Below are 21,615 nucleotides of genomic sequence, written 5' to 3'. Positions count from 1 at the left end.
GTGAACAGATCCCTTTCATGTATGGACACTCCTGCCTCTCTAATATCTCTTCTGTGATATGAAAACTGCTGATTCTCTATCAGCATATTTTCATTTCTGTATATCGGTAAATAAATAAATATAAGAATAAAAATATTCTTCCAGACTTATACACTTATAAAAATAAATGGAAAGTTATTGTTTTCTACATTCAAATAACCGCTTAAAAACATGGTTTTAAAAACAGTACATAAGCTATCATAATTAGAAAAATTAAACTTTTTACATAAGCTATCTTATTTTTCAGGATTGTTCTATTGAATAAGAGATTTTTATGATATCACTTTCCAAATACTTATTGGAGTGTTGATAATAATGTATTTTTGTGTCTTTGTTTTTCTTAGGCTAATTCTGTTTAAATTTTATCTTTTTTTTTAAATGAAATTTATGAGTTGCAATCCATACACACAATCTTCAAATGACTCCCTTTAAAGATATTTCTAATTGAATTTTTGACGATTTTCAAATAAATAGAATTTTTGTCTATGTCGTTGGAAATTATTGATAAAATATATGTTTCTATTACTCTCTACAAAAATGCTTGTTTTAATAAAATTTCTTCTCAGTAGGCTTCAATTGATAAAGATGTACAAGGTATGTGTTCTCTTTGTAAGGATGAAAAAGAGGAATACATTTAGCAACTTTTCTCTGTAAGGATTAGAGCTGTGAAATGAGTTCTTTTAATAAGATTTGACCCTAACCCATGTGGATTGGGGCCAAACAAGCCCACAGGGTCAAAAAAACTCTTTATTAAAACATAGGACTAAAAACTCCTAAAGCCTTATAGGCCAGGGCCAGTCCATGGGCTTTCCTTTTTATAAAATTTAACGTCCAGAAACATAATATCATCATACAAGTAATCACAAATCATTTGTATTTTTTATCTAGCTTTCATTTTATTTTTGTTAGTAATAACTTATAACCATAATTGATTCATGCGTAATTATATTTTTTTACCAATAAAATTAATTTTCTACTTCATAGCTGTTTCTATATTAATTAGTTTAATAATAATGCTTTTATACAATTATTCCTTAATTTCCAAATTTTGTTTTGATAATTTTTTTCATCTTAATTTTGGTTTCTTAATTTTGGTTTGTAAATTTGACGATTTAGAGATATCCACATAAAATAGGTTTAAAAGTTAAAAAATTTAATTTAATTTGTAAAATTTTGATGGACTAACGAATTTATTTATAGATGGTAATCTATTTTGTCACTGGTTTAAATCAATATCATTCGATTAAGATTTGTGATCAAAATTACATTATTTTTAATTGGTGTGAACATGTTAAAATTTTGACTTTTTAACTTTTTTAATTTTCCAAATTTAATAAAATTAATATTTATTATTTATAAAGTTATATAATTCTTTTAAAAAAAATTTATCAAACTTATAATTTAGTCATTTACATCAATTTATATATTTTTATGTCTTTTTCATATATTTTATATTATATTCATTTGTCTTTTTTATTAGTTTCTTATTAAGAGACATTGATGTAATTTATTTATTATTATAATTATTATAATTTTTATTTATTTTATATGATAATAATTAAATACAATAATAATTTTAATTTTAGTATTATAAATTATAACATTATATTTATTTAAAAATATTGTATCTATTATTTAATTATTTTTTATTACAATTGGCTCATGATAAATAATTCAATAAAATCGATCTTTGTTGGATAAAGATAAGTCTGATTTTAAAATATTAATTTAATTTAAAAGGTTAGAAAAAAAAATATGATTTTATAACCACTAGGACTACATCTAGATCTAACATATATGATATTTATAACAATTTTGCCTAATAAGGATTTTCACTAAAAAGTTAGTTATTTTATTACGTGAAATTAATTTTAAACTTTGTAAAGTTTGTGGTTTAATTTTTTTATGTATATATATCTATACAAAACATTCAACAAAAGAATTTTATATGACAAACTCAAACTATAAAAAATAAAAATTTTACACCGATATTAAAAATTCATCCAATCAGTAGATTTAAATTTAATATCCATAATTAATATTTCAAATATTTATATAGATATCAGAATTCGATTGAAAAATGGAATTTTCAACTGTGTTACTTTTATAATTTATTTTTTGAAATTTTTTTCATTTTCTTTTAAATAAAAATAATAATAATATTTTTCTTTTTTAACTTTCCAAAATAATAAAATTATATATTTAAAATATACTTATAATTAAAAAATTATTTTTAATAATTTTTTATAAAATCAATATTTATACATTTATATTTAATTAAAAAGATATTAAATATCATTTAAATTTTAGAAATTATTAAACTTGTAAAGTAAATAAAAGAAATAACTAAAAAAACATTAAAAATCAATTAATTTAGTTTGGGAGCTAGCCTCATCCTAACCCTACCCAACCCACTTTATGTGGGGCTTTAGGGGTTGAGACTTTTAAAAAGCCCCCTATTAAGTGGGTTAGAAAATTGCGGCTTGATTTTAGAAGGGTCAGGGTCAATCCATAGACCAGGGCTCAAATGACACCTCTAGTAAGGATGAAGAAATACAAGGTGTGTCTTCTCTTTGTAAAGTAAATGTACAAAGTATTCATTGGAATTTTTTAAAATTCGTAAATTTGTTGGTAAAATAATTAATTTTTCTACTAAATTTGACAATGATATATTATAAATTAAATGGACATATGCATGAGAAAAAAAAAATGATAACACGATAACACAATAGATCGTAATTTAGCATATGATGCATTGAAATTTCAATTTAAATTGAAGATGAGTAAGTTGAAATAATTGTATGAGATACACACAAATATTAAAAAGTAAAACAAAGGAGGTTGCTTACCGAATGAATTACTAGTGTTCTAAGGATATTAAGGAATGAATAAGAAAGTGTAATTTTTGTATGATATTATTACAGTTTAAAATAAAATAATAAAATTTATAATTTAAGAAATAGAATATAGCAAATTTATTTATTTAATAACTTTGATTCACTTCATCAGTATGTATTGTTCTCCACCTGATAGAAATTAGGTATATCTGTTCAACAAGAAAAGTCATGTTAAATGAGGATGAAGTGGGAGGTGTTACTTTACACTCCAACCCTATTTTCAACATAGATATCACCCTTACACTATACACAGTTAAGTTGGCAAGAAAATGTATGTAATTGTTAATGTCAATAAAAAAGGATCACTCGTCTAATGGTCCCCTTCAGGTGCCTGCGCGGGAGCATTGCTGGGTGAAGAAGAAGAGTGGGAATCATCAAACTCTTCATCATCATCACTGTCTGGTTCCCCGGTAGGTGCACTTGCTGGTGCCCCTTCACCTTCCTCAAAATCATCATCCGACTCTGGTGTTCTTGTTGGTGAATTTGCGGGTGCAGATTCAGGTGCTTCCACTGGCGCATTGCTTGGTGCTTCGGTAGATGTTTCGTCGTCTGAGTCTACTGGTGCCTCTGCAGGTGAGAAAGAGCCCTCTGGTGCACCTGCGGGAGAAGAATCATCGTCCTCGTCTTCATCCTCCTCCTCGTCATCATCTTCATATTCAGGTAAAGCATCTGGTGCTCCAACCGGTGAATCTGCCATTGATTCCGTGGGTGGAATTTCTGTGTCGTGGCTTGCACTACCGGTCCCCAAAACAGTAGTTAACCGCACGAAATTAGTTTCAAATTAAACCTAATTATCCACGATTTCCAAAATATATTCGCTGATTATTTTTTTTTATAATGCTAAAGAAATTAAGTAGAAATTTTGGAGAATTAAAAAAGTTGAAGTGAGAGAGAGAGGAAAAGGATTATGGTTGCTTACGCTTCAGTGTCTAAAAAGTCGGCCAAGGATGACCCTTGGCCTTCATCGGTATCTTCGTAGGAAGAAGGAGAAGAAGAGTCGTCGGAGGAGGCGCCACTTAGGGCCGAACCGAAGTAATCACTGACAGCATCTTGGGTCGCGGCCCCACCTATAGCTCTCTGGGCCTGGTCCAATGCGTCTTGGGAGAGCCCTCCCTGACCCAAGAGATCCTTCCAATCGTCCTGGCCCAAAACCGCACGGAATGGCAGAGCCAACACCACCGAAAACACCAAAAGTAATGATATCTTCGCCATTTCCCCTTATTCCTTTACCCTGGAATCAAGGATTGCAGAAACGCCTTGAAAATTAGTGAACCAAGGGTGGCAATGATATGCAACTTTGTTCATTACAATCCGTTCTTTTATATACACTGCCACAACCCATTTTAGCCACACATAACGGCTTTCTCCCGGTCTTTTTCTTATGCCCGATTCTCCCGTTCTCATTTCTTATCTTTAGAAAATTTTCTTTTCCGTTTTCTTTTTAGCTTCTCTACGCTGCTGTTGCCACAACCCTTGCTGCTGCTTTTTCCTCGTACTCCATTTTTTTTTTTTAAGAATAGCCACATCCTTAATAGTAATTTTGAATTCATAATTTGTCAAATATGTTTTACCTATCATTCTGAGTTACAAGTCTTTTCTTAGAAGCTGTTCTATTATGGAAAGACAGATTTATTTCTAGCCAAAACTATTCTCCCAATTCACTTGTGACTGCTTCAATTTGACCACATTGTTATGAATAAACTAAATTAATATTTAATTATATTGTTGCTAGCTCTTATGTACGTGGATTCTATTTAGAAAAAGAAAGTTACATTATACGTATGGCTCTCTAATCATATTTAAACATTTGTTTAATAAGATATATATTACCTATATAAATTTTAAATGTGTTGCTATGCAATGCATAATGTAAAATGGTGATATTATGACACAAATGTTTTTTTTACACTCATTTATATTATTTTTTTACTTTGTTTTCTCTTACAAATACAAATTTTTTTTTGTGTGATTATTTTATTTTATTCAAATAAATAAAATATGTTTCAAAGTGTCATTGTTCATAAATTTTTTCTCACTTAAAATCATTGGAAGAGTTTATATATATATATATAAATGTATTGTTTTGTTCTATTGATCCATTATCGCCGTTTTTTTATACGTTATTATTGCTTTTGCTATCTACGGTAACCTTATTGTTGTGGAAAAACTATGCACATTGAGTGTTTGTGTATATGATTTACTTTTCCACCTTAATTCTCAAATATTAAATTTTATTTGGGCTCTCCAAGAGGTTGAAGCTCCACCACTGTTTTCATTATTCTCGAAATTAAATATATTTGGGGTTTTCTTTAGCATTTATGAAAATTTTATTCTATCAAGGAATATTGTACTGAATAGTCGTGCATAGGTTGAATGAAATATACAGGTTGGGGTTGAGAGTGGGAAATTCTTGTGAATATGTCCTTAAAAGAATAATATATAGTTAATATAAGCCTGACTGGTATAGTTAATTTCGAACACGAAATATGCTTCACGGAAGATCCGAAGGATATAACTCTTTCTGAAAATCATTTTATTGCGCATTTGACAGTATTTTTCTTATTTTTTAAATTAATATAAAAATGCATTTTTTATAATTATTTTATTTTTGTAATATATATCAAATAAATATAAATATAAGTCACCTTATTATTATTTTGTGTTCTCATTCACCTTGATATATGACGTCTCTGCTCAACTCCCTTCTATTCAAGGTATAAAATGTTTCTTTTTACCATTAGTGTTGATGTTAAATCAAGATACATGTATGGGCAAAAGTGAAAATTAAGGCAGAAGCTAGACAGCATGTTATGCATTTCTATCAAAATCATTAAAATTTTAATGTCCCTAATCTATCTTTCTATACAATTATCATTCATCTTACCTGAAAACAATCCAACAAAATGGGGGTATATAACACCAAAATATTCTCAATATTACAGTGTCTCTGGTTTTAAATAAGATGTTCCTGTGCAATTTTGCTGTTTCTAAAACTATCTGTCTAATCAGTCTTCTTACCTTCCACCATATTAAATTCCAACCTAGATAGAAAATTAGTCATCTAGACGTATCCAGTTAGTTTTGTGTTTATGTTTGAGTTTTTGACTTGTAGCTAAAAGAATAAAATTAAATGATTAACAGGTGTTTAACCATTAAAACTTGTCACTACATACAATTTGTTAATATCCGGCAAAGTTACATATCACATGATATTTCTTACAAATTACAATTGGGTGAATATGACAGGAAAAGAAACACAAAGCAAGTGAGCACACCAACATAAATTGCACATGCCTTCGTGGAAACTTACAACTCCACAGTGCTAAAGTGGTTGCTTCATCGGAGAGTCAGATTCCTCATTCGCCTGGTGAAGAAAACAATCAGCTTATATTCAGAGTAAGAACAAATTCAGCCTTTTAAGATGTGCATAAATAAGTAGACAACTGCATGTGCCAAAAAAACTACACCCAATGATTACAGGTGGTTTAAGCAGGGGACTAATATTCCCGAGAATGAAGATAAACGTCGACGCATGAATCAATGATTATTACCCAATACCTTATCGACATGTTGATAATTATTAATATTACTAGCATCACCTAGGACATTATCCAAACCAATAGATCTCAGGTGCATGTGACATGAAACTTGATGGATCAAATTTCACGTGCTCTCTGCTTACAATAATAATATAAAAAATCACCGTTTATTGGGTTGCTGTTGCAATTTCTCAAGACATTCTGATCATTGTAATCAAAAGCTCCAAAACATGAGATGTGAGAACTATTTTGAAACAGAAAGACTAACGAAATTGGCAATGCAGATGCAAAGGGTTATCCCTGATCCAATGAAACTTCCACAAAACTCTTCACGAGTTTTGGTGTTTGCAACAATAGTGATTTCCTCCTCTAATACAAGTGGGGGAATAACAGAGAATACCACACAAAATGAAAAAGAAATAACATAACGCACATTCTAATAAGTTGATTGTTATTACCTTTGTTCATTGTCAATTTGTCTTCCATTGATGCCGGCACCTCTGTACCTGGGTAGTGGAATTTGGTCATGCTCAATTCGAATGACATCTTCCTGGAGAATCTCATAGTGCATTTTCACCTCTTCTACAGATTTTCCCCCCACGGCGTTGGCCACATGTTGCCACCGATTTGGGTCGTCAGGGCCATGAACCGCAAGAGCATCCTCAAAACGTCTATTCTCTTCTCGTGTCCACCCCATCAATGGAGTACTGTGTATGTGAATGTGTTAGGAAGAGTGAAGTAAGAAGAGAACAGGAAAAGAGTGTGTGTAGGTGAGTGTCTGGGTGGGTGGTTAAATAAGGGAGAGTGAAGTGATGTGCAAGTTGGCGAATACCTTTTAGGGATTCAACAAGATATGATTCCCTTGAGGCTGGTATGTGTAGCGGGGTCATTTGGATTTGATCCCTTGAGGGTTATAAACCTATGATAGGAGTCTATGTATGCATCTGACCTTTTCATTTGATGTTGGACTCAGTATTGTAATATCATTTGTTCAGATTTTTACAGGCTGGTGGTGGTGGCGGTGGGGATTAGATACCAATTCCCACTGCAATACAGATATATATTCGCTTACAATATGTAAGGCTAAGATATTCTGCTCCTTTCTAAGATGGTTACAGAATAATAATCCTGTCACTTATTTTGCAACTTGTGACGGGTAATATACTTTCTCCATCACCCCATTAATATATTTTCCATTTGCATTGCTTCAAACCCTCATCAACTACTTCACATAACTTGCGTTAAATAAAAGAATCGGAGTGGAAACTTACTTGTTGGTTCTGTGGGTTCAACTAGGGTTACTTTTTCTGCAATCGGTGATAACTTGTTCGATGAACTTTGCGTGCCTGAGAGGTGAAAGACTGCTCTGTTTTGGACAGTGCTTTGCATTTGGCTCTGTCAATGCCATAACTCGGATTTATTTATATTGCTCTGTTTTCAGGTTCCAGAACACGTGCTCCTTTCTGTTCTCACCCTTACTTGTTACTTGTGTTGTATGGAGTCATTCGTTCCAGAATTTCACGATGCAAATTCTAACAATGACTACAAAACAAAAAGATTCAATATAGTTTGATTATTAATGTTTTTATCTTTTACTTTTTATTTTTTATCAAATAAATAATTAGTTCAATATAAAGTATATTAATACATTTTACTTTTAAATATTAAGTATATATTCATTTATTTTAACTATTAGCTGAGTTTGACTAAATTTAATTATGAGAGTTTAAGTAAAATTAACAAAATTTAACTTTTTACTAAAATTGTATTTTTTTTATCGTACAAAGTCCATATTTATTATTAGTCTAAATTACTAATTGTACAATCTAATAAATATACTAAAGAGTAGAGAGATTTATTAAACGTTTTTCATCTTAAAATAAAGAATTGATTTATTGAAAAAATATTCAAATATTAACTGCAATCATAATTAATCTCTCAAATTTAATGTTATACTTGTTATTTATGATATGATTTTGTTATTATTATCTACTTAAGATAAAGATATTATTTGATACCATAATATAATTTTAGTGTCTATGTTAATTTTATAAATACCATTAATATTTCCTAGAGAATACTCCATCATTCTAATATCATATTTTGTACTCATTATTCTATTATCATAAATTCGAAAAGTCTCTTATCCACTTAAGTTACACATATATCACACTACCTGAGCATAGTTGAAAACCTTTTTATTTCTTCTATATTGTTATTTTAATTATTTATTAATATAATAAAAGAGATTGAATATTTTAAGAGACTATAATGCTAAATTTAAGATATTTATTTATTTAATAATATAATTGATTATATCACATTTTCCTTTGTAATTATGCAAATAGTATTTTTACGTAAATATGTAAGTGATGTGGGTTTTCTTTGCAAAGCGAACGAAGAAGTATACGCACAAAATATTAAGAAAATCAATCTAAAAATTAGTATTTTTTTCAACATATACTAATCATAATCTTAACACTGTATTTGTGCAATTTAAGAGTGTTTGGGTTCGTAAACACATCATTTGGCAATTAACACTACTGACTGTAGTTTATACAAATTCTTGTAATATGCTTAAGGTTTGAACATTAGTTTTTCCCCCATCAAATTCAGTTTTTATGTGATTTTCGTTGACTTTTTTTTTCATTTGAACTGGGTTTCACGTGTTTGTATATATGTGTATTTATGGAAAAAATATAGATCTTGAATCAATAAAAAAAATAAAAATAGTATTCTAAAATAAAATAATTAGTATTTTAAAAGTTAAATACGTTTTTAATTTATATATTTTAATATAAAACTAAAATTTATTTATATTTTAGATTATCATATAACTTAATTTTCAAATTTTTAAAATAAATACATATAATTTTTTTAATCTAATGTTAAATTGTTTTGATGTGTAAATAAACGATTTGAATTAATATTGGAATTATTTATACTCTTTAACATATTATAATTCAAATATTAATTTAAAATTTCGTTTAACACGCATAAAAAATAACACATTGTTAGATTAAAATTCATATTAAATTATTTTAAAATTGTAAACTAAAATATATTAAAATTTTAAATATAAATAAATTTGAATTTATATTATTGTTTATAAATAAAAAACATATTTAATTTTTTTATTTTAACATGGATTTTTTGTTACAGTCAATATCACGTGGCTCAACCTATGTTGTTATATTATTTGTCATATATAGATGAAAAATAATTAAGAGTTTGATGAAAAAAGATGATAGATCAATTAATCGAATTAAATTTAGAATAAAACTTTAGAATGATTTTTGAGAAAAATATTTAAAACCTGATGAAATTCTTCTCTTACAATTTGTTGTTTTTAATAAACTATTTAAAGTTTTATTTAAAAAAAAAACTACTGCTGTTGGAAAATGAGTGTTCGGCTGCATGTTTGTCAGATGCTGGAGCCATGAGTAATGGAAGGCCCATAAACGTCAAGTCAATGAGGCTAGTTGTAAGAAGATATTCGAATTTTAAATTTTTTAAATAACATTTTTAGTAAAATGAGTTATTTACAATTTCACATTACTAAAATAAAAAAATATTTATTCAAACAAACATGTCCTCGCTTTAATTGAATTCAAATACAACATATTTTATTCCTCGAATAAAATTATTCTTACTACTCTATCTATTGCTAGTGAAGATACTTATTTATAAAATATTTGTGATTATTTTAAAATTTGTGGGTATCCGAAGATATTCACAAAAGATAAATAAAAAAATTTATACATTTTAAAATAAAATTATAAAATATATATATATATATATAATATAAATTAAAATTTAATTTTAATTAAATTTAATATAATAAAATATGATTTTATTTTATTTTTAATTAAAAATATATATAAATTAATTTTTTTATTATTTTTTCGAGTAATGGATATTCGTGGGTCAAGTAGTATATTACTCATACTAGACCTGTTTAAAAGCGAGTATTAAAATACCCGCTACATATTATTATCCAAACTCGCGAATTTTTTTGTCATCTCAATACTAATAAACTTTACAATTTTCATATTAATTAATTAATTAATTGATCAGATAATAATTTAAACTGTTGTCTCCCATTTAACATTGTAAAAAAAACCTAGCATGAAAATTAAGTCTTTCAAAAGTAAAAGAAATAATATTACAGTTGATTTTATTGTTTCTTTTTAACTATTTTTTTTCACTCACTTATACAAAAGGAAATAGAGATAATGAATTTGTGTGAATTGTTGAGATTTGGATTACAGTCTAGAATTTTAAAAAATAAAAATATATGGAAGCCTACATAATTTAAATTATTTGATAAATAATTTATGAAAAAAATTAAAGATGACAAAATGAGTTTAGTCAGACAAATTGATTCCCAATCTATCATAATTTGATGGATTGGGTTAAAAATTTCAATTAATCAACTTATTTCTATCATAACAAATTAGCATGTGGAAGATAAAATAGGATTGATTAATCAACAAATTCATTTTTTAAAATAGAAATAAAAAAATATTTTTAAAAATTGATTAATATACAATGATATTATTATTTAAATTTTTAAGACTTAGAAATTAAGTTTTAATCTTAATTATAAAACAATAATTTAATAATTTATTCATTAAAAACATTAATTAACCAATTAAAATTAAAAAAATATTTATAATGCAATTTTAATATATATTTATATATAATTAAAAAAAATTAGCAACCAATCCGTCATCCTATCAATTTACAACGGGTAAGAAATTTTAAGTCTGTTTTCTTATAACGGCACACATTTATTTAATAGTTTATTTAACAGACGAAAATGTACAAATTTATTATTCATGTAGAAAGTAATCCATGGAAGACTAAAGCTCACGAAATCAAAACTTTCTTTTTGTTTTAATTTTCTCTTCAACACAGAATATAGTTGTGACGAAAGTTAAATAATTTTATTTTTAAACAAAGTCAATTTTTATTTAAATAATTATTACAATAATAAATATAAATAATAAGAATTTTCTATTTTTTAATTAAAATAATTTTTTAATCTAACAATTTTGTCATATTATTTACTAATTTTTATAAAAAAATTTCAAATCTTCTCATTTTCATCTTTTCTTCTTAATTTAAACAGTTTCATATTTATTTATTTTCATAAATTCTTCTTCAAATCCAAACACGATCTTAGCAAATTATATTGAAAAAATATGACATTTTATTTTATTACAAAATATCTTTTTATTTTTATAATTTAACCTACATTTTTTATTTTATCAAATAAATGAAATTACTGACAACATTTTTTTAATGTCTTTATCTCTCACTTTCTTTTTCTTGATGATTCGATTTTCCATTAAGTTATTCTAATCACATTTCATACCCTCGTTATCATTCTGAAATTAAATCAAGGCATTGCTGATTTGAAAATAGTAATAATTATTTAAAAAAAAAGTATATAAAAGAAGGTTAATTGGGTCGTAAACATGAATAGTGGGTGAGAGAATCTGTAGGATGCCAAGTGATTCCTTTTGGGAATGTGCCCTTCAGTTTGGGGTTACTGCCCCATGCCCAAAGGGAGGGATGCCATCTTTTAGACTCTTCTAGTTTTAGAATCTTTATCTATCTTTCTATTCTTTCTTCAGACCACTGTAAAATATGCTTTTTTTTAGGAGATTTTATTTCTTTCGCCTCCTGTTATTATAATTTAATTCTGAACTGTTTTGTGGTAGAACCCGGAAAGAGAAATGAAAGAACAAAGAGATAAAAAAACTGTGAAATTCATTGTTAATTTCTATTCTTCTTTTTTTTCATTCATTTTCTATAATTTTCTTAAATCTAATATCTTTATTTTAAGATCATTTACGTGTCATTCTGGGTCCAAAATTATTTTACAATCAATAATAATAGGTTTAATGTTTTTGTAAGTTTCTATTTTCGTCCAGAATCATTCTTTTCTTTTTCGACGTCTCAATTAAGTATTTATTTCGTGAAAAAGTGGATTTTTGTGTTTTTAAAATTAAAGAAAAGGGAAAAAGATAGTTAAACAAATTTGTATATAAGAATTAGGAATTTAGTTCCTATTAAGGGTTCATCCAAAAAAAAATTAGGAATCAATCAAAAAATTGGAGATTTAATGACTATCATATCTTTGGCCATAATGTTTCTCCATTATTCTTTTCACTAGTTCAATGGCTATCAAATTTTTCACGAACATTCTGCTTTTCCAGGATAATATTCTCCAGCACCAACATTCGCTCTGCCCTTCAATCATACTGTTCTCCAATTTTGTGGCAATATTATGCAGTTTCATGCTAACAAAATGTTCTTGGGCATACAACACTTCTATGAGCATATTATGCACTTCCATCATAACAAAATCTTCTTGTATATTCTCCTCTTGCATGATATCATTGTGCAGCCATGGTTTTCAAATGTTCCTCAACATTCTTATGCTCCCTGGTTTCAAAATGTTTTTCAACATTCTGCAGCTGCATTCTTTCTGAATCTTCTTCAGTGTTCTACTGCTCCATGATGTTTTAATAGTCATGGTTTTCACTTGCAGAACGACATCACGATTCAAATGCGATTTGTGGCCATGGAGAGCTCGAACACGATTTAGGGTTTTTCGAATTGCGAATTTTTCTGGATTAGAGCTCCTCTGCATTTGATTTGCAGGTGATGAAATTGATTTGAGTTTTCTATAATTAGGTCGGGTAATGTTTCATGGAGGTTGACGCGTCGTGATGGTGCTCATGATTTAGGTTGCGCTAATGGAGGCTTGTGTGGTGGTTATATGTGCGAAGAAGATGCGACCTGAGGGTTTGGAAAAACGAGAAAGATGATGGGCGAAGACGGTGACGACGCGAGAACAATTTATGAAATTAATTTCTAATTTGGATGAATCCTAAAATCAAACTTCCTTTTTCCCAATCCATAATCCCTAATTGGAACAAATTATGTAGTTTAATGTTTAATTTATTTTTACAATTTTTTTTATTTAAAAAAAAAAATCAAAAGACACATCAGAATTTCATACATCAAATAAGCTACTCCACGTCATTTAAAATGAAGATTAGCATGCAACGTCAACCATACACTAACACCATTGGGCCTAATTCAACTATGGGAGTCTAATCGTTGCAATTTTCACAAAATAAAAACTCAATTCAGACGTAAAAAAAAAAAGATGACCTATTTGATATTCTGGACAAAAATAGAGACCTACCAAGACATAAACACCAACATGGACTAATCACAGAATGACACAAAGATGGTGTTAAAATGTTGTCCAAAAATGTTGTCAAAGTATCATTATCTATATATATTTCCTCGCTAAAACATATTGTCAGCGATTTCTTTTCTTTTTCTTGCTTGAAACTACTTTTTCCTTCTTTATTAGAAAAAAACAACTATTTTGTACAAACAGGCGTTAATCTGGATTTGGTACAGCGATGTTCTACAAAGTGGTAAAAAAAATGAAATCCCATTTATTATGAAATATAAAGGTGTATTATAATTTGATGCATGAATTCGCTAGCACCAAATCGGTATACATGGTTGAATTCTTCTGCTAATAGTATTCTCCTCTGATGTAGTCATTGAGTCGCTTCAATTCTCCACTTTGCTGCTCCATCACTGCTCGCACCACATCTACAATGGAAATCATACCAACTATTTTCCCATCTATAACTGGAACATGCCGAATGCGATTCTCTGCAAGAAACAGTTACCTTTGAGCCTTAATCTCTGTGGCAAAATATCAGAAGAAGGAGAATTACCCTTACCTGTCATAATTTTCATTGCTTGAAGAATGTTGGTGTCAGAGGTCACCGTTATCAGGTTGTTCTGTTCACGAGTACCCTCATCATCATTCACAAGAAATATGCAAGAATAGGATATCAAATATATAGGAAATGAAAGAGCATAAAATAACCTCGTCAGTCATTATTTGACCAACTTGTGTGTATAAGGGAGATCTTCCTTGTGCAACTATTTTTTTTAAGCAGTCTTGTAGTTCATGCATGCATTCAACAAAGGGGTTCAGTTTAGCTCGTAGTTATTAGAAAGATGGTAATGAATTTTCTATCCGAACAAAAGGGTGTTATTAGAAAGAACCGCATGTACCTCTTTCTGTGACAATCCCTGCTATGTGCTGCCCTTCTGGCTTTAGTACCACCAATGATCCAATGTTATTATCAGCCATCTGAAACCTTATACAATGTTAGTTAAGAAGCATTCTTAATGATTGTTTTTTTGAGCAAATTGAACCGTCTTACGTTTTTCATTGCATTAATGACAGCATCATCAGTTCGACACCAAAGCCAGGAGCCGATGTTTTCTTCACCTTTTGTCATTAGTACCTCTGACACTGTTACATTCTCCAATCCTTTCTGCTCTTTGCGTGGAGAGGACGTGACACATCCAAAATTTGAACTTATTTTGTTGAGGTTAGATATCGCATTTCCTTGGAATTGTTGAAATATTGCGCCCCTCAGAGGGTTTTGGCGAAGTCGTAGTATCCCGCACAATCCTAGCATTTGTTGTTCTGCTTCTGTTCAATCAAAATAAAACATAAATTTTTTTCATATAACCACAACAGTAGCTTGTATCTTGCATTTTGCATTCTTTTCTTAAAGGAGAATATGAAGAAAGGAACTTTGTAGTTGCTTAAACATGGAATTGCCAACCCCATTGGATCACGTTTTTCTCATTCTTTTGTCCAACTTTACTGACTCACGGATGATTATTTTAAGCTTAGTTCTATATATTCCAGAGCAAACTCAATGAAATCAATTTATTAACACGGTGATGAATGACTAAAACCATTATTTCAGGAAGCTTGAGAGGCCAAGAATATGCTTGGGATTTCTTTCGTGAGAGGCATACGTAAAGCACAGATCAAGATAAGAATGGTTTGCATACGTTTGATTAAAACGTAAATCTCTAAGTATAAGCAAAGCACAAACCAAGAAGTTTCCAAGGAAATCAGTATGAAAAAGTTTGGGAATGAAAAGTGGTTAGTCAAACCAAAATTCTAACAAAAGTCCTCCAATACATCCAAGGTATAAATTCTTTGTTCTTTGTTCAGTATATATACACAGCTAGCGCAATCTTGGGATTTTAAGATCAGCCAAAATAGAACAAGTTGTGTGTATTTCCGGTGAAAAGAAACGAAAAAACTCATTCTGTTATTCCTTCAGATACTAACCATACCAACATCCATGCCACGCAAAAACCAGCAGTGTGGTTTTAGGATCCCTTGGATCACAGGTCCTTCCACCGAATCTCATTCTCCTCCAAAACAAAAATCAAAATCTCTTTCCACTCGTCGACCACCGTTTCGTCCTCCTGGAATAGCCTCTACCCAATCACAGCCTCCCCCTCCTCAGGTAACCCCAAAAACTAAACCTCAACAAGTCTCAGATTCTCTTCCATCATCACACTCACCAGCTCCTTCGGTCACCATTGATTCGCCAGTGTCTTCTATCTCAGAATCCTCTTCAACACCATCAACTCCAACACCTTCGAAGCCAAATGCGAAGGAATTGGAGTTGGATACTACTCCTACTCAGAATTTCCACGCCCCTTTGGAAATACCAATCCAACCCCACCAGCCTAAATCCAACGCCAACCCCATAGAGAGAAAGATGATGTTTTCCACATCGACTCCTAGCGCGAAAGACACAAAGGTCATGCCATCAGCTTCAACATCAGCACATCCAACGAACAGGAACGTTTCAACCATATCATTATCCGACGAGCAAAATCCCACTAAGGGTGACGACGATGACATTTCAGCTCTCAACCCAACACTGAACGTGGACGACAAAACAGTGAGTGTGGTAACTCTGGCCGGCGATAACAGAGGAGTGACAATGCACGTGGCGGGTTCTCATTCAACTAGGCCGAATTCCGAAGGGAAGAAGAGCACATCCACGGAGAAAGACGAAGCGGGTAAGACATACGTCAACAGTAACATTCAGAGCATCAACAATTCGATCATGTCCCATGGCACCATCAATGGAAGAGATCCTGGTGTTCGTGTTATTCTCCCTGATGTGAAAGAACCGTGCTTGGAGAAACCAAAGGCTGAAGTCAGCATAAACCGGGTAGAGAGGGTCCCTTACAGGCCCGTGGTTCGAAGAAGATGTCTGAGGGGACTTTTTCTTGAACCGAGTGACTCTGAACCTGATAACCCTGACAAACCTCGTCGTCATGGTTGTAAGTTTAGATGTGGGGACAATTCAAATGATAAGGACACTGCAATGGGATAAGCAAAAACAGAGTCTTGTTTACATGAGACGTGGTACCATTCCAGGATTTTTGTGTCGGAATTTCGTGCTATATATAGCATGCATTATCTGTGTTGTGATTTTTAATTGTATATTCCTTTATTGGGGTAACTCGCAATGACCATTTATAGAGCCGTTAACAAGCTGTTTTTGTGTTAATTGTCAAAGCAGTGTTTTAGCGAAGGAATAAAAAATATTCAGTGGGTTGATGTGAAATGCTTTCCAATAAGAAAACACAAGGAATATGACTATTTTGACTATCTTTGACTGAAAAATCTTTCAAATTGGCAATAGATTATCCTCCCAAATGCAGAAAGTGTACTTTTAATCACTGGAAATTAAAAAGAGTAAAAATGTCCAAAGAAATTGATGATGAATCTAGGAGTGAAAAAAACACTCGCCGCCTTTCAAAAGTCTATGTGCTGCACGAAACTAAGAGCTAGTATATTCATTTTTTATTTTTTATGTCCAAACTACAAGCGGTAATGTTTGTTCTTAGTTAGTAAGATCATTCTCATCATTATTACTCACGCGGTCTCATTTGTAACCATTATCACTAATGAAAAACTTGACAAGAGATAACTACAAAACAGAGAAACAAGCTGGAGCTTCCTCATTATCGCACCTATATATATATATATATATATATATATATATATATATATATATATAGCTTCGTGTTTATTACAATAAAGAAAGAAATTGACCAACAATGGGTTCTCTTATGCCAGGATGGGACTCTCCAACCTTGGATCCTGAATCAGGTACCAATAATCAGTACTATACGAATACCAAGTTATGCACTTACGTTAGCTTTACCTTTACCTTTTTGTGTCGAAATAATAAAACCCTTGTGATTTTTAAAGAGGCTTGTATTTTGTACCATTGCAGCTTCAATTAAGAGGAATCGATCACTCACAAAACAACAAATTGATGCTTACTGGAGAACAAAAGAGAAGACTGATTGTAAATTATCTGAAACTATTCAGGTTTGACTTTAAATTAACATCTCTACAAGTCTCACTAGTACAAATTATGTGTCAGACAGAAATTTGAATATAAAAAAGCCTACCATACCAATATATTTCTTTGTCTACTAATGGATCCTGAACAGACCCGAAAATTTGAGGATTCAGAGAATTCTGGTATGTCCTGTACAGTGGTCAAGAACCGCATAGAGAAGCCCTTGGAAAGGGATGTTGATGAGAAAAGTTTGAAGAAGTTTGTGAAGAAAAGTTACTGGTACATTATGTTACATGTGGTAATTTTGCCCAATTGGTGAATTATAAGTTAGATTAATTGTGTGGAAAGTAATATATTTTGCAAATGGCTGGTGTGCATGCAGGTGGACCATGAGCAGCTCGGCATTTCTGAATGAAAGACCACTGATTGAAGCTTCTTCCAACAACTATGCTTCACAGTTTCACGTAGCCAACATGAGATAAACAAAATTTAAAACCGGAAATGAAATTAGTGCTTGATGATCTTGCTTAAAAGGGATGTTTTTATTAAAATAACACTTATAGTTATTGTTTTATTTAAATTTACATTTATATTAAAATGTATAAATATAACCATATCGATAAATGTATGAATATATTTCATATTTTTTATTAAATAATATTCACACAAAACATAAATTATTTATATTTTTATATGATAACTTATAAAAGTATACTCTTTTATATTTGTTAAAATATAACAATTAATTCTTTAATGTTATTGCTTATAAAATGTGCTCAATTTTTTTTATCAAACTTTAGTTTTAATCCTTGCAGATTTATTTTTATTTTGTTTGAATTTTAGTTAGCATGTCAAACAAAGTAAGGGATTGAATGCCACTTTATTTAAAATATAAAGAAAATTACATTTTAGCAATGTGTACCGGGTTTTAGTAGAAAAAATACCCTAATATATCATCGATTTTAAGTTATAAGGTTAAGGGTATTTTAATAATTTTCATTTCTAAAACTAAAAAAAAAGAGAAGAAATCTCCCAAACTCTTGCTCACCTCTCTTGTTCCTCTCAACCATTTCTCTTTCATCTCTCCCACTCCAACATTTTCTCTGTCATCTCTACACTAGTCCCAATTGATTTCGTTCATTTGTTTTCCAATTTAATAACAAAATAATTGATGATATTGATGTTGATTTTTGATTGGAGAGTTGTGTTATATATTTCCCCATCTGATTATTATTAAATTTCGTTTTTTAAATTTTAGAATTTTGTTGTGTTACAACCATTATCAATAAACCAAGATCAAAATCAAACCAAGTTTAGCCAATTAAAAATTAAGTCAGAAGAATGTAATGGTAAATAAAACATTTAACTTCACAAATCACATAAACAAATTGGATAAGTAAGGAAGTTAGATTAGGGTTAGACGAATGTTTCTGATTTTTTTTCAATAGAGACTAGCACAGGGATGACATAGAAATGTTGGAGTGAGAGATGAAAGAGAAAGGGTTGAGAGGAATGAGGAAGGTGAGCAAGGCTTTGAAAGTTTCTTTTCTTTTTTTAGTTTTAAAAATGAAAATTATTAAAATACCCTTAACCTTATAACTTATAATCCATGATATATTTTGGTATTTTTGTCTACTAAACCCTGATACACATCCTAAAATGTAACAATTGAAAAACCAAGTTACTTAGCAAACCCCTGTTTTAAAATATTGTTATTTAAAACGTTTTAGTTAAAATTATTCTGAATAATATTAACTATTTTCAGTAACATAACATTCTTTCACCACATATTTAACAATATTGTTACAGTTTTTTTTTTAACATAGGAGAAGTGAAATATGCACCTATCTCAGAGCAAGAAAAATGTTATAAATTATTTAACATTTGTTATTAGTTATGGCAAAAAAAAGTAATAATAATTTAGAATAACAAAAGTTCATTAAATAAAATTAATATAATAATATGTGTATTTTTTTTCAGTTTTAAGTTTAATTGGTAGCTTCAACTGAATAATCCTCGTATTCATACCTATTATAAATTATATATAAAGAGGATATTCTTTACATTTTTTATATCAATTTTATCCTTTAAGTAACTATTGATTTAAATTTAATAATTTTTTTAATTAAAAAATATTTTATTATTTTATTTTTTAGAGGATTTTTTTTTACTTTTTTTCAAATTTATCTTCTAAGTAACAATTAGTTTAAATTTAACTATTTTATAAATTAAAAAAAATGTATCATTTTATTTTTGAGAGGTTATTATTCACTTAAATTCAGTTTTTTAATTAAATCAATTATTTATAATAAAAAAAAGATACACTTGCACTTAATATATATGATTAACACATAATAAAGTTAAATGTAAATACATTTTATGAAAAACATTATATAATTGTTATATAACTTATTAAATGTTTTTGTATTATTTGAATTAAAAAAAATTATTGTTAAATATATTATTTATGTTTATGTTTAGACATTTTGTATATGTTATAATACTAACTACAGTTATATCTTATTTTGATCACTGAGACTCAAATCTATCATTACTGTCATATTTTTCGGGTTCTCTATCTTTTTTAAGATAATTGATGTTTTTTCTTTTTTACAAAGATTATGTTGTGATAAACACTTTTGTTTTTCATTGTATATATATGTATGAGAATATATTTGTTGGGTTACAAAAGATAGAGTACTCCATATTCTATTGTTTCTAGAAATACTATTTTTTTTTGTTCTGTATGATAAAGGTGGTATATTAAGAGAAGTTTATCTACACTATATCAATAAAAATAGACTTTAATAATTTTATATAAAGATTAGATATCAATATATATATATATATATATATATATATATATATATATATATATATATATATATATATATATATATGGGGTTTGCTAACGCGCCTACGCCTATTTTTCAATTGGTACATTTTAGCAATGTGTACCGGATTTTAGTAGACAAAAATACTCTTATATATTATGGATTCCAAGTTTTAAGGTTAAGGGTATTTTAATAATTTTCATTCTCAAAATTTCAAAAAAAAAAAAAGAAACCCCCAAACTCTTACTCACCTCTCTCATTCTTCTCAATCCTTTCTCTTTCATCTCTCTCACTCCAACCATCTCTCTCACTTCAACCTTTTCTTTGTCATTCATACTGTAGCCCCAATTGAAAAAAATCAGAAACACATAAAAAATTTTCCTTAGAGTTGAGTCATTGACATATTCACCTTTAAGGCAAAGGTTCATTCAAGATCTCTTCAATTTCACCATCTTCACTAACCTCTCTAATTTCATCATCTGTATTTGTTGAATCATCATCTCTAAAAAACCCTCCAAGCCAATTACCAATTCTTTCGGATGTCATTATGCTTGTGAAAATTAGATAAAATTATATACGACAAAAATTATAAAATGAAAACTCATTATAAAGTCATTTTTTGTAAGAAATTGTTTAACAACTGAGTGTTTCTGATTTTTTTCCAGGCCAATTACCAATTCCTTTGATGTCATTATGCTTGTAAAAATTAGATAAAATTAGATAAGACAAAAAATTATAAAATAAAAACTCATTATAAAATCATTTTTGGTAAGAAATTGTTTAACAGCGAGTATTTTTTATTTTTTCCAGGTCAATTACCAATTCCTTTATGGTTGTGAAAATTGGATAAAATTATATAAGACAAAAATTATAAGATGAAAACTCAATATAAAATCATTTTTTTGTAAGATTGTTTAACAGCAAGTGTTTCTGATTTTTTCAATTGGGGCTATAGGGATGACAGAGAAAAGATTGGGGTGAGAAAGAGAAAAGAGAAAGGGTTGAGAGGAATGACAGAGGTGAGTAAGGGTTTGGAGGTTTCTTTTTTTCT

The 21,615-nt window shown here is 29.4% G+C and overlaps 4 protein-coding genes across 5 annotated transcripts; 1 reads left to right on the top strand and 3 right to left on the bottom strand.

Annotated features, from left to right (window-relative positions):
- Positions 1–3,004: 3,004 nt before the first annotated feature.
- LOC148191747 (uncharacterized) lies at positions 3,005–4,613 on the bottom strand. The gene is made up of 2 exons (XM_088100970.1): positions 3,856–4,613; positions 3,005–3,670 (listed from the first exon to the last, which is right to left on the bottom strand). The coding sequence occupies exons 1-2, from the start codon at positions 4,146–4,148 to the stop codon at positions 3,247–3,249; spliced, it is 717 nt and encodes a 238-aa protein (XP_087957096.1). The 5' UTR covers positions 4,149–4,613; the 3' UTR covers positions 3,005–3,246.
- A 1,467-nt stretch (positions 4,614–6,080) lies between these two features.
- Positions 6,081–7,873, bottom strand: LOC148191746 (protein RADIALIS-like 1). Of its 2 annotated transcripts, XM_088100237.1 has the most exons (3): positions 7,747–7,873; positions 6,934–7,182; positions 6,081–6,300 (listed from the first exon to the last, which is right to left on the bottom strand). In XM_088100237.1, the coding sequence occupies exons 2-3, from the start codon at positions 7,170–7,172 to the stop codon at positions 6,273–6,275; spliced, it is 267 nt and encodes an 88-aa protein (XP_087956363.1). In that variant the 5' UTR covers positions 7,173–7,182; positions 7,747–7,873; the 3' UTR covers positions 6,081–6,272. The 2 variants fall into 2 exon arrangements, with proteins under 2 accessions (XP_087956363.1, XP_087956362.1); XM_088100236.1 differs by lacking the exon at positions 7,747–7,873 and having other exon boundaries at positions 6,934–7,263.
- A 5,978-nt stretch (positions 7,874–13,851) lies between these two features.
- On the bottom strand, positions 13,852–15,891 carry LOC148191745 (CBS domain-containing protein CBSX3, mitochondrial-like). Its single transcript, XM_088100826.1, has 6 exons — positions 15,684–15,891; positions 14,752–15,026; positions 14,600–14,678; positions 14,409–14,482; positions 14,260–14,320; positions 13,852–14,188 (listed from the first exon to the last, which is right to left on the bottom strand). The coding sequence occupies exons 1-6, from the start codon at positions 15,763–15,765 to the stop codon at positions 14,046–14,048; spliced, it is 714 nt and encodes a 237-aa protein (XP_087956952.1). The 5' UTR covers positions 15,766–15,891; the 3' UTR covers positions 13,852–14,045.
- A 1,588-nt stretch (positions 15,892–17,479) lies between these two features.
- Positions 17,480–18,235, top strand: LOC148191744 (uncharacterized). The gene is made up of 4 exons (XM_088099870.1): positions 17,480–17,531; positions 17,659–17,756; positions 17,882–18,009; positions 18,113–18,235. Exons 1-4 carry the CDS (start codon positions 17,480–17,482, stop codon positions 18,210–18,212), a joined length of 378 nt encoding a protein of 125 aa, XP_087955996.1. The 3' UTR covers positions 18,213–18,235.
- Positions 18,236–21,615: the final 3,380 nt, after the last annotated feature.

The sequence above is a fragment of the Vigna umbellata genome, chromosome 10 (genome assembly GCF_029865625.1).
Source record: "Vigna umbellata cultivar VRB3 chromosome 10, Vumbellata_1.0, whole genome shotgun sequence".
Classification (NCBI taxonomy): Eukaryota; Viridiplantae; Streptophyta; class Magnoliopsida; order Fabales; family Fabaceae; genus Vigna; species Vigna umbellata.
The sequence above is the reverse complement of the archived record's forward strand: the minus strand, read 5'-3'. Positions and strand labels throughout refer to the sequence as shown.

Bases quoted from the DNA above. Each gene is read 5' to 3' on its own strand.
- LOC148191746 (XM_088100237.1), bottom strand. From the start codon at position 7,172: ATGGGGTGGACACGAGAAGAGAATAGACGTTTTGAGGATGCTCTTGCG. The intron at 6,301-6,933 runs GTAATAACAATC...TTTCTTCACCAG, and splicing joins CAAATTGACAATGAACAAAG to GCGAATGAGGAATCTGACTC.
- LOC148191745 (XM_088100826.1), bottom strand. From the start codon at position 15,765: ATGAGATTCGGTGGAAGGACCTGTGATCCAAGGGATCCTAAAACCACA. The intron at 14,321-14,408 runs GTTATTTTATGC...ACTCGTGAACAG, and splicing joins GTCAAATAATGACTGACGAG to AACAACCTGATAACGGTGAC. The intron at 14,189-14,259 runs GTAAGGGTAATT...TGTTTCTTGCAG, and splicing joins AGCAATGAAAATTATGACAG to AGAATCGCATTCGGCATGTT.
- LOC148191744 (XM_088099870.1), top strand. From the start codon at position 17,480: ATGGGTTCTCTTATGCCAGGATGGGACTCTCCAACCTTGGATCCTGAA. The intron at 17,532-17,658 runs GTACCAATAATC...GTACCATTGCAG, and splicing joins AACCTTGGATCCTGAATCAG to CTTCAATTAAGAGGAATCGA. The intron at 18,010-18,112 runs GTACATTATGTT...GTGTGCATGCAG, and splicing joins TTTGTGAAGAAAAGTTACTG to GTGGACCATGAGCAGCTCGG.
- LOC148191747 (XM_088100970.1), bottom strand. From the start codon at position 4,148: ATGGCGAAGATATCATTACTTTTGGTGTTTTCGGTGGTGTTGGCTCTG. The intron at 3,671-3,855 runs GTAAGCAACCAT...GGGGACCGGTAG, and splicing joins GACTTTTTAGACACTGAAGC to TGCAAGCCACGACACAGAAA.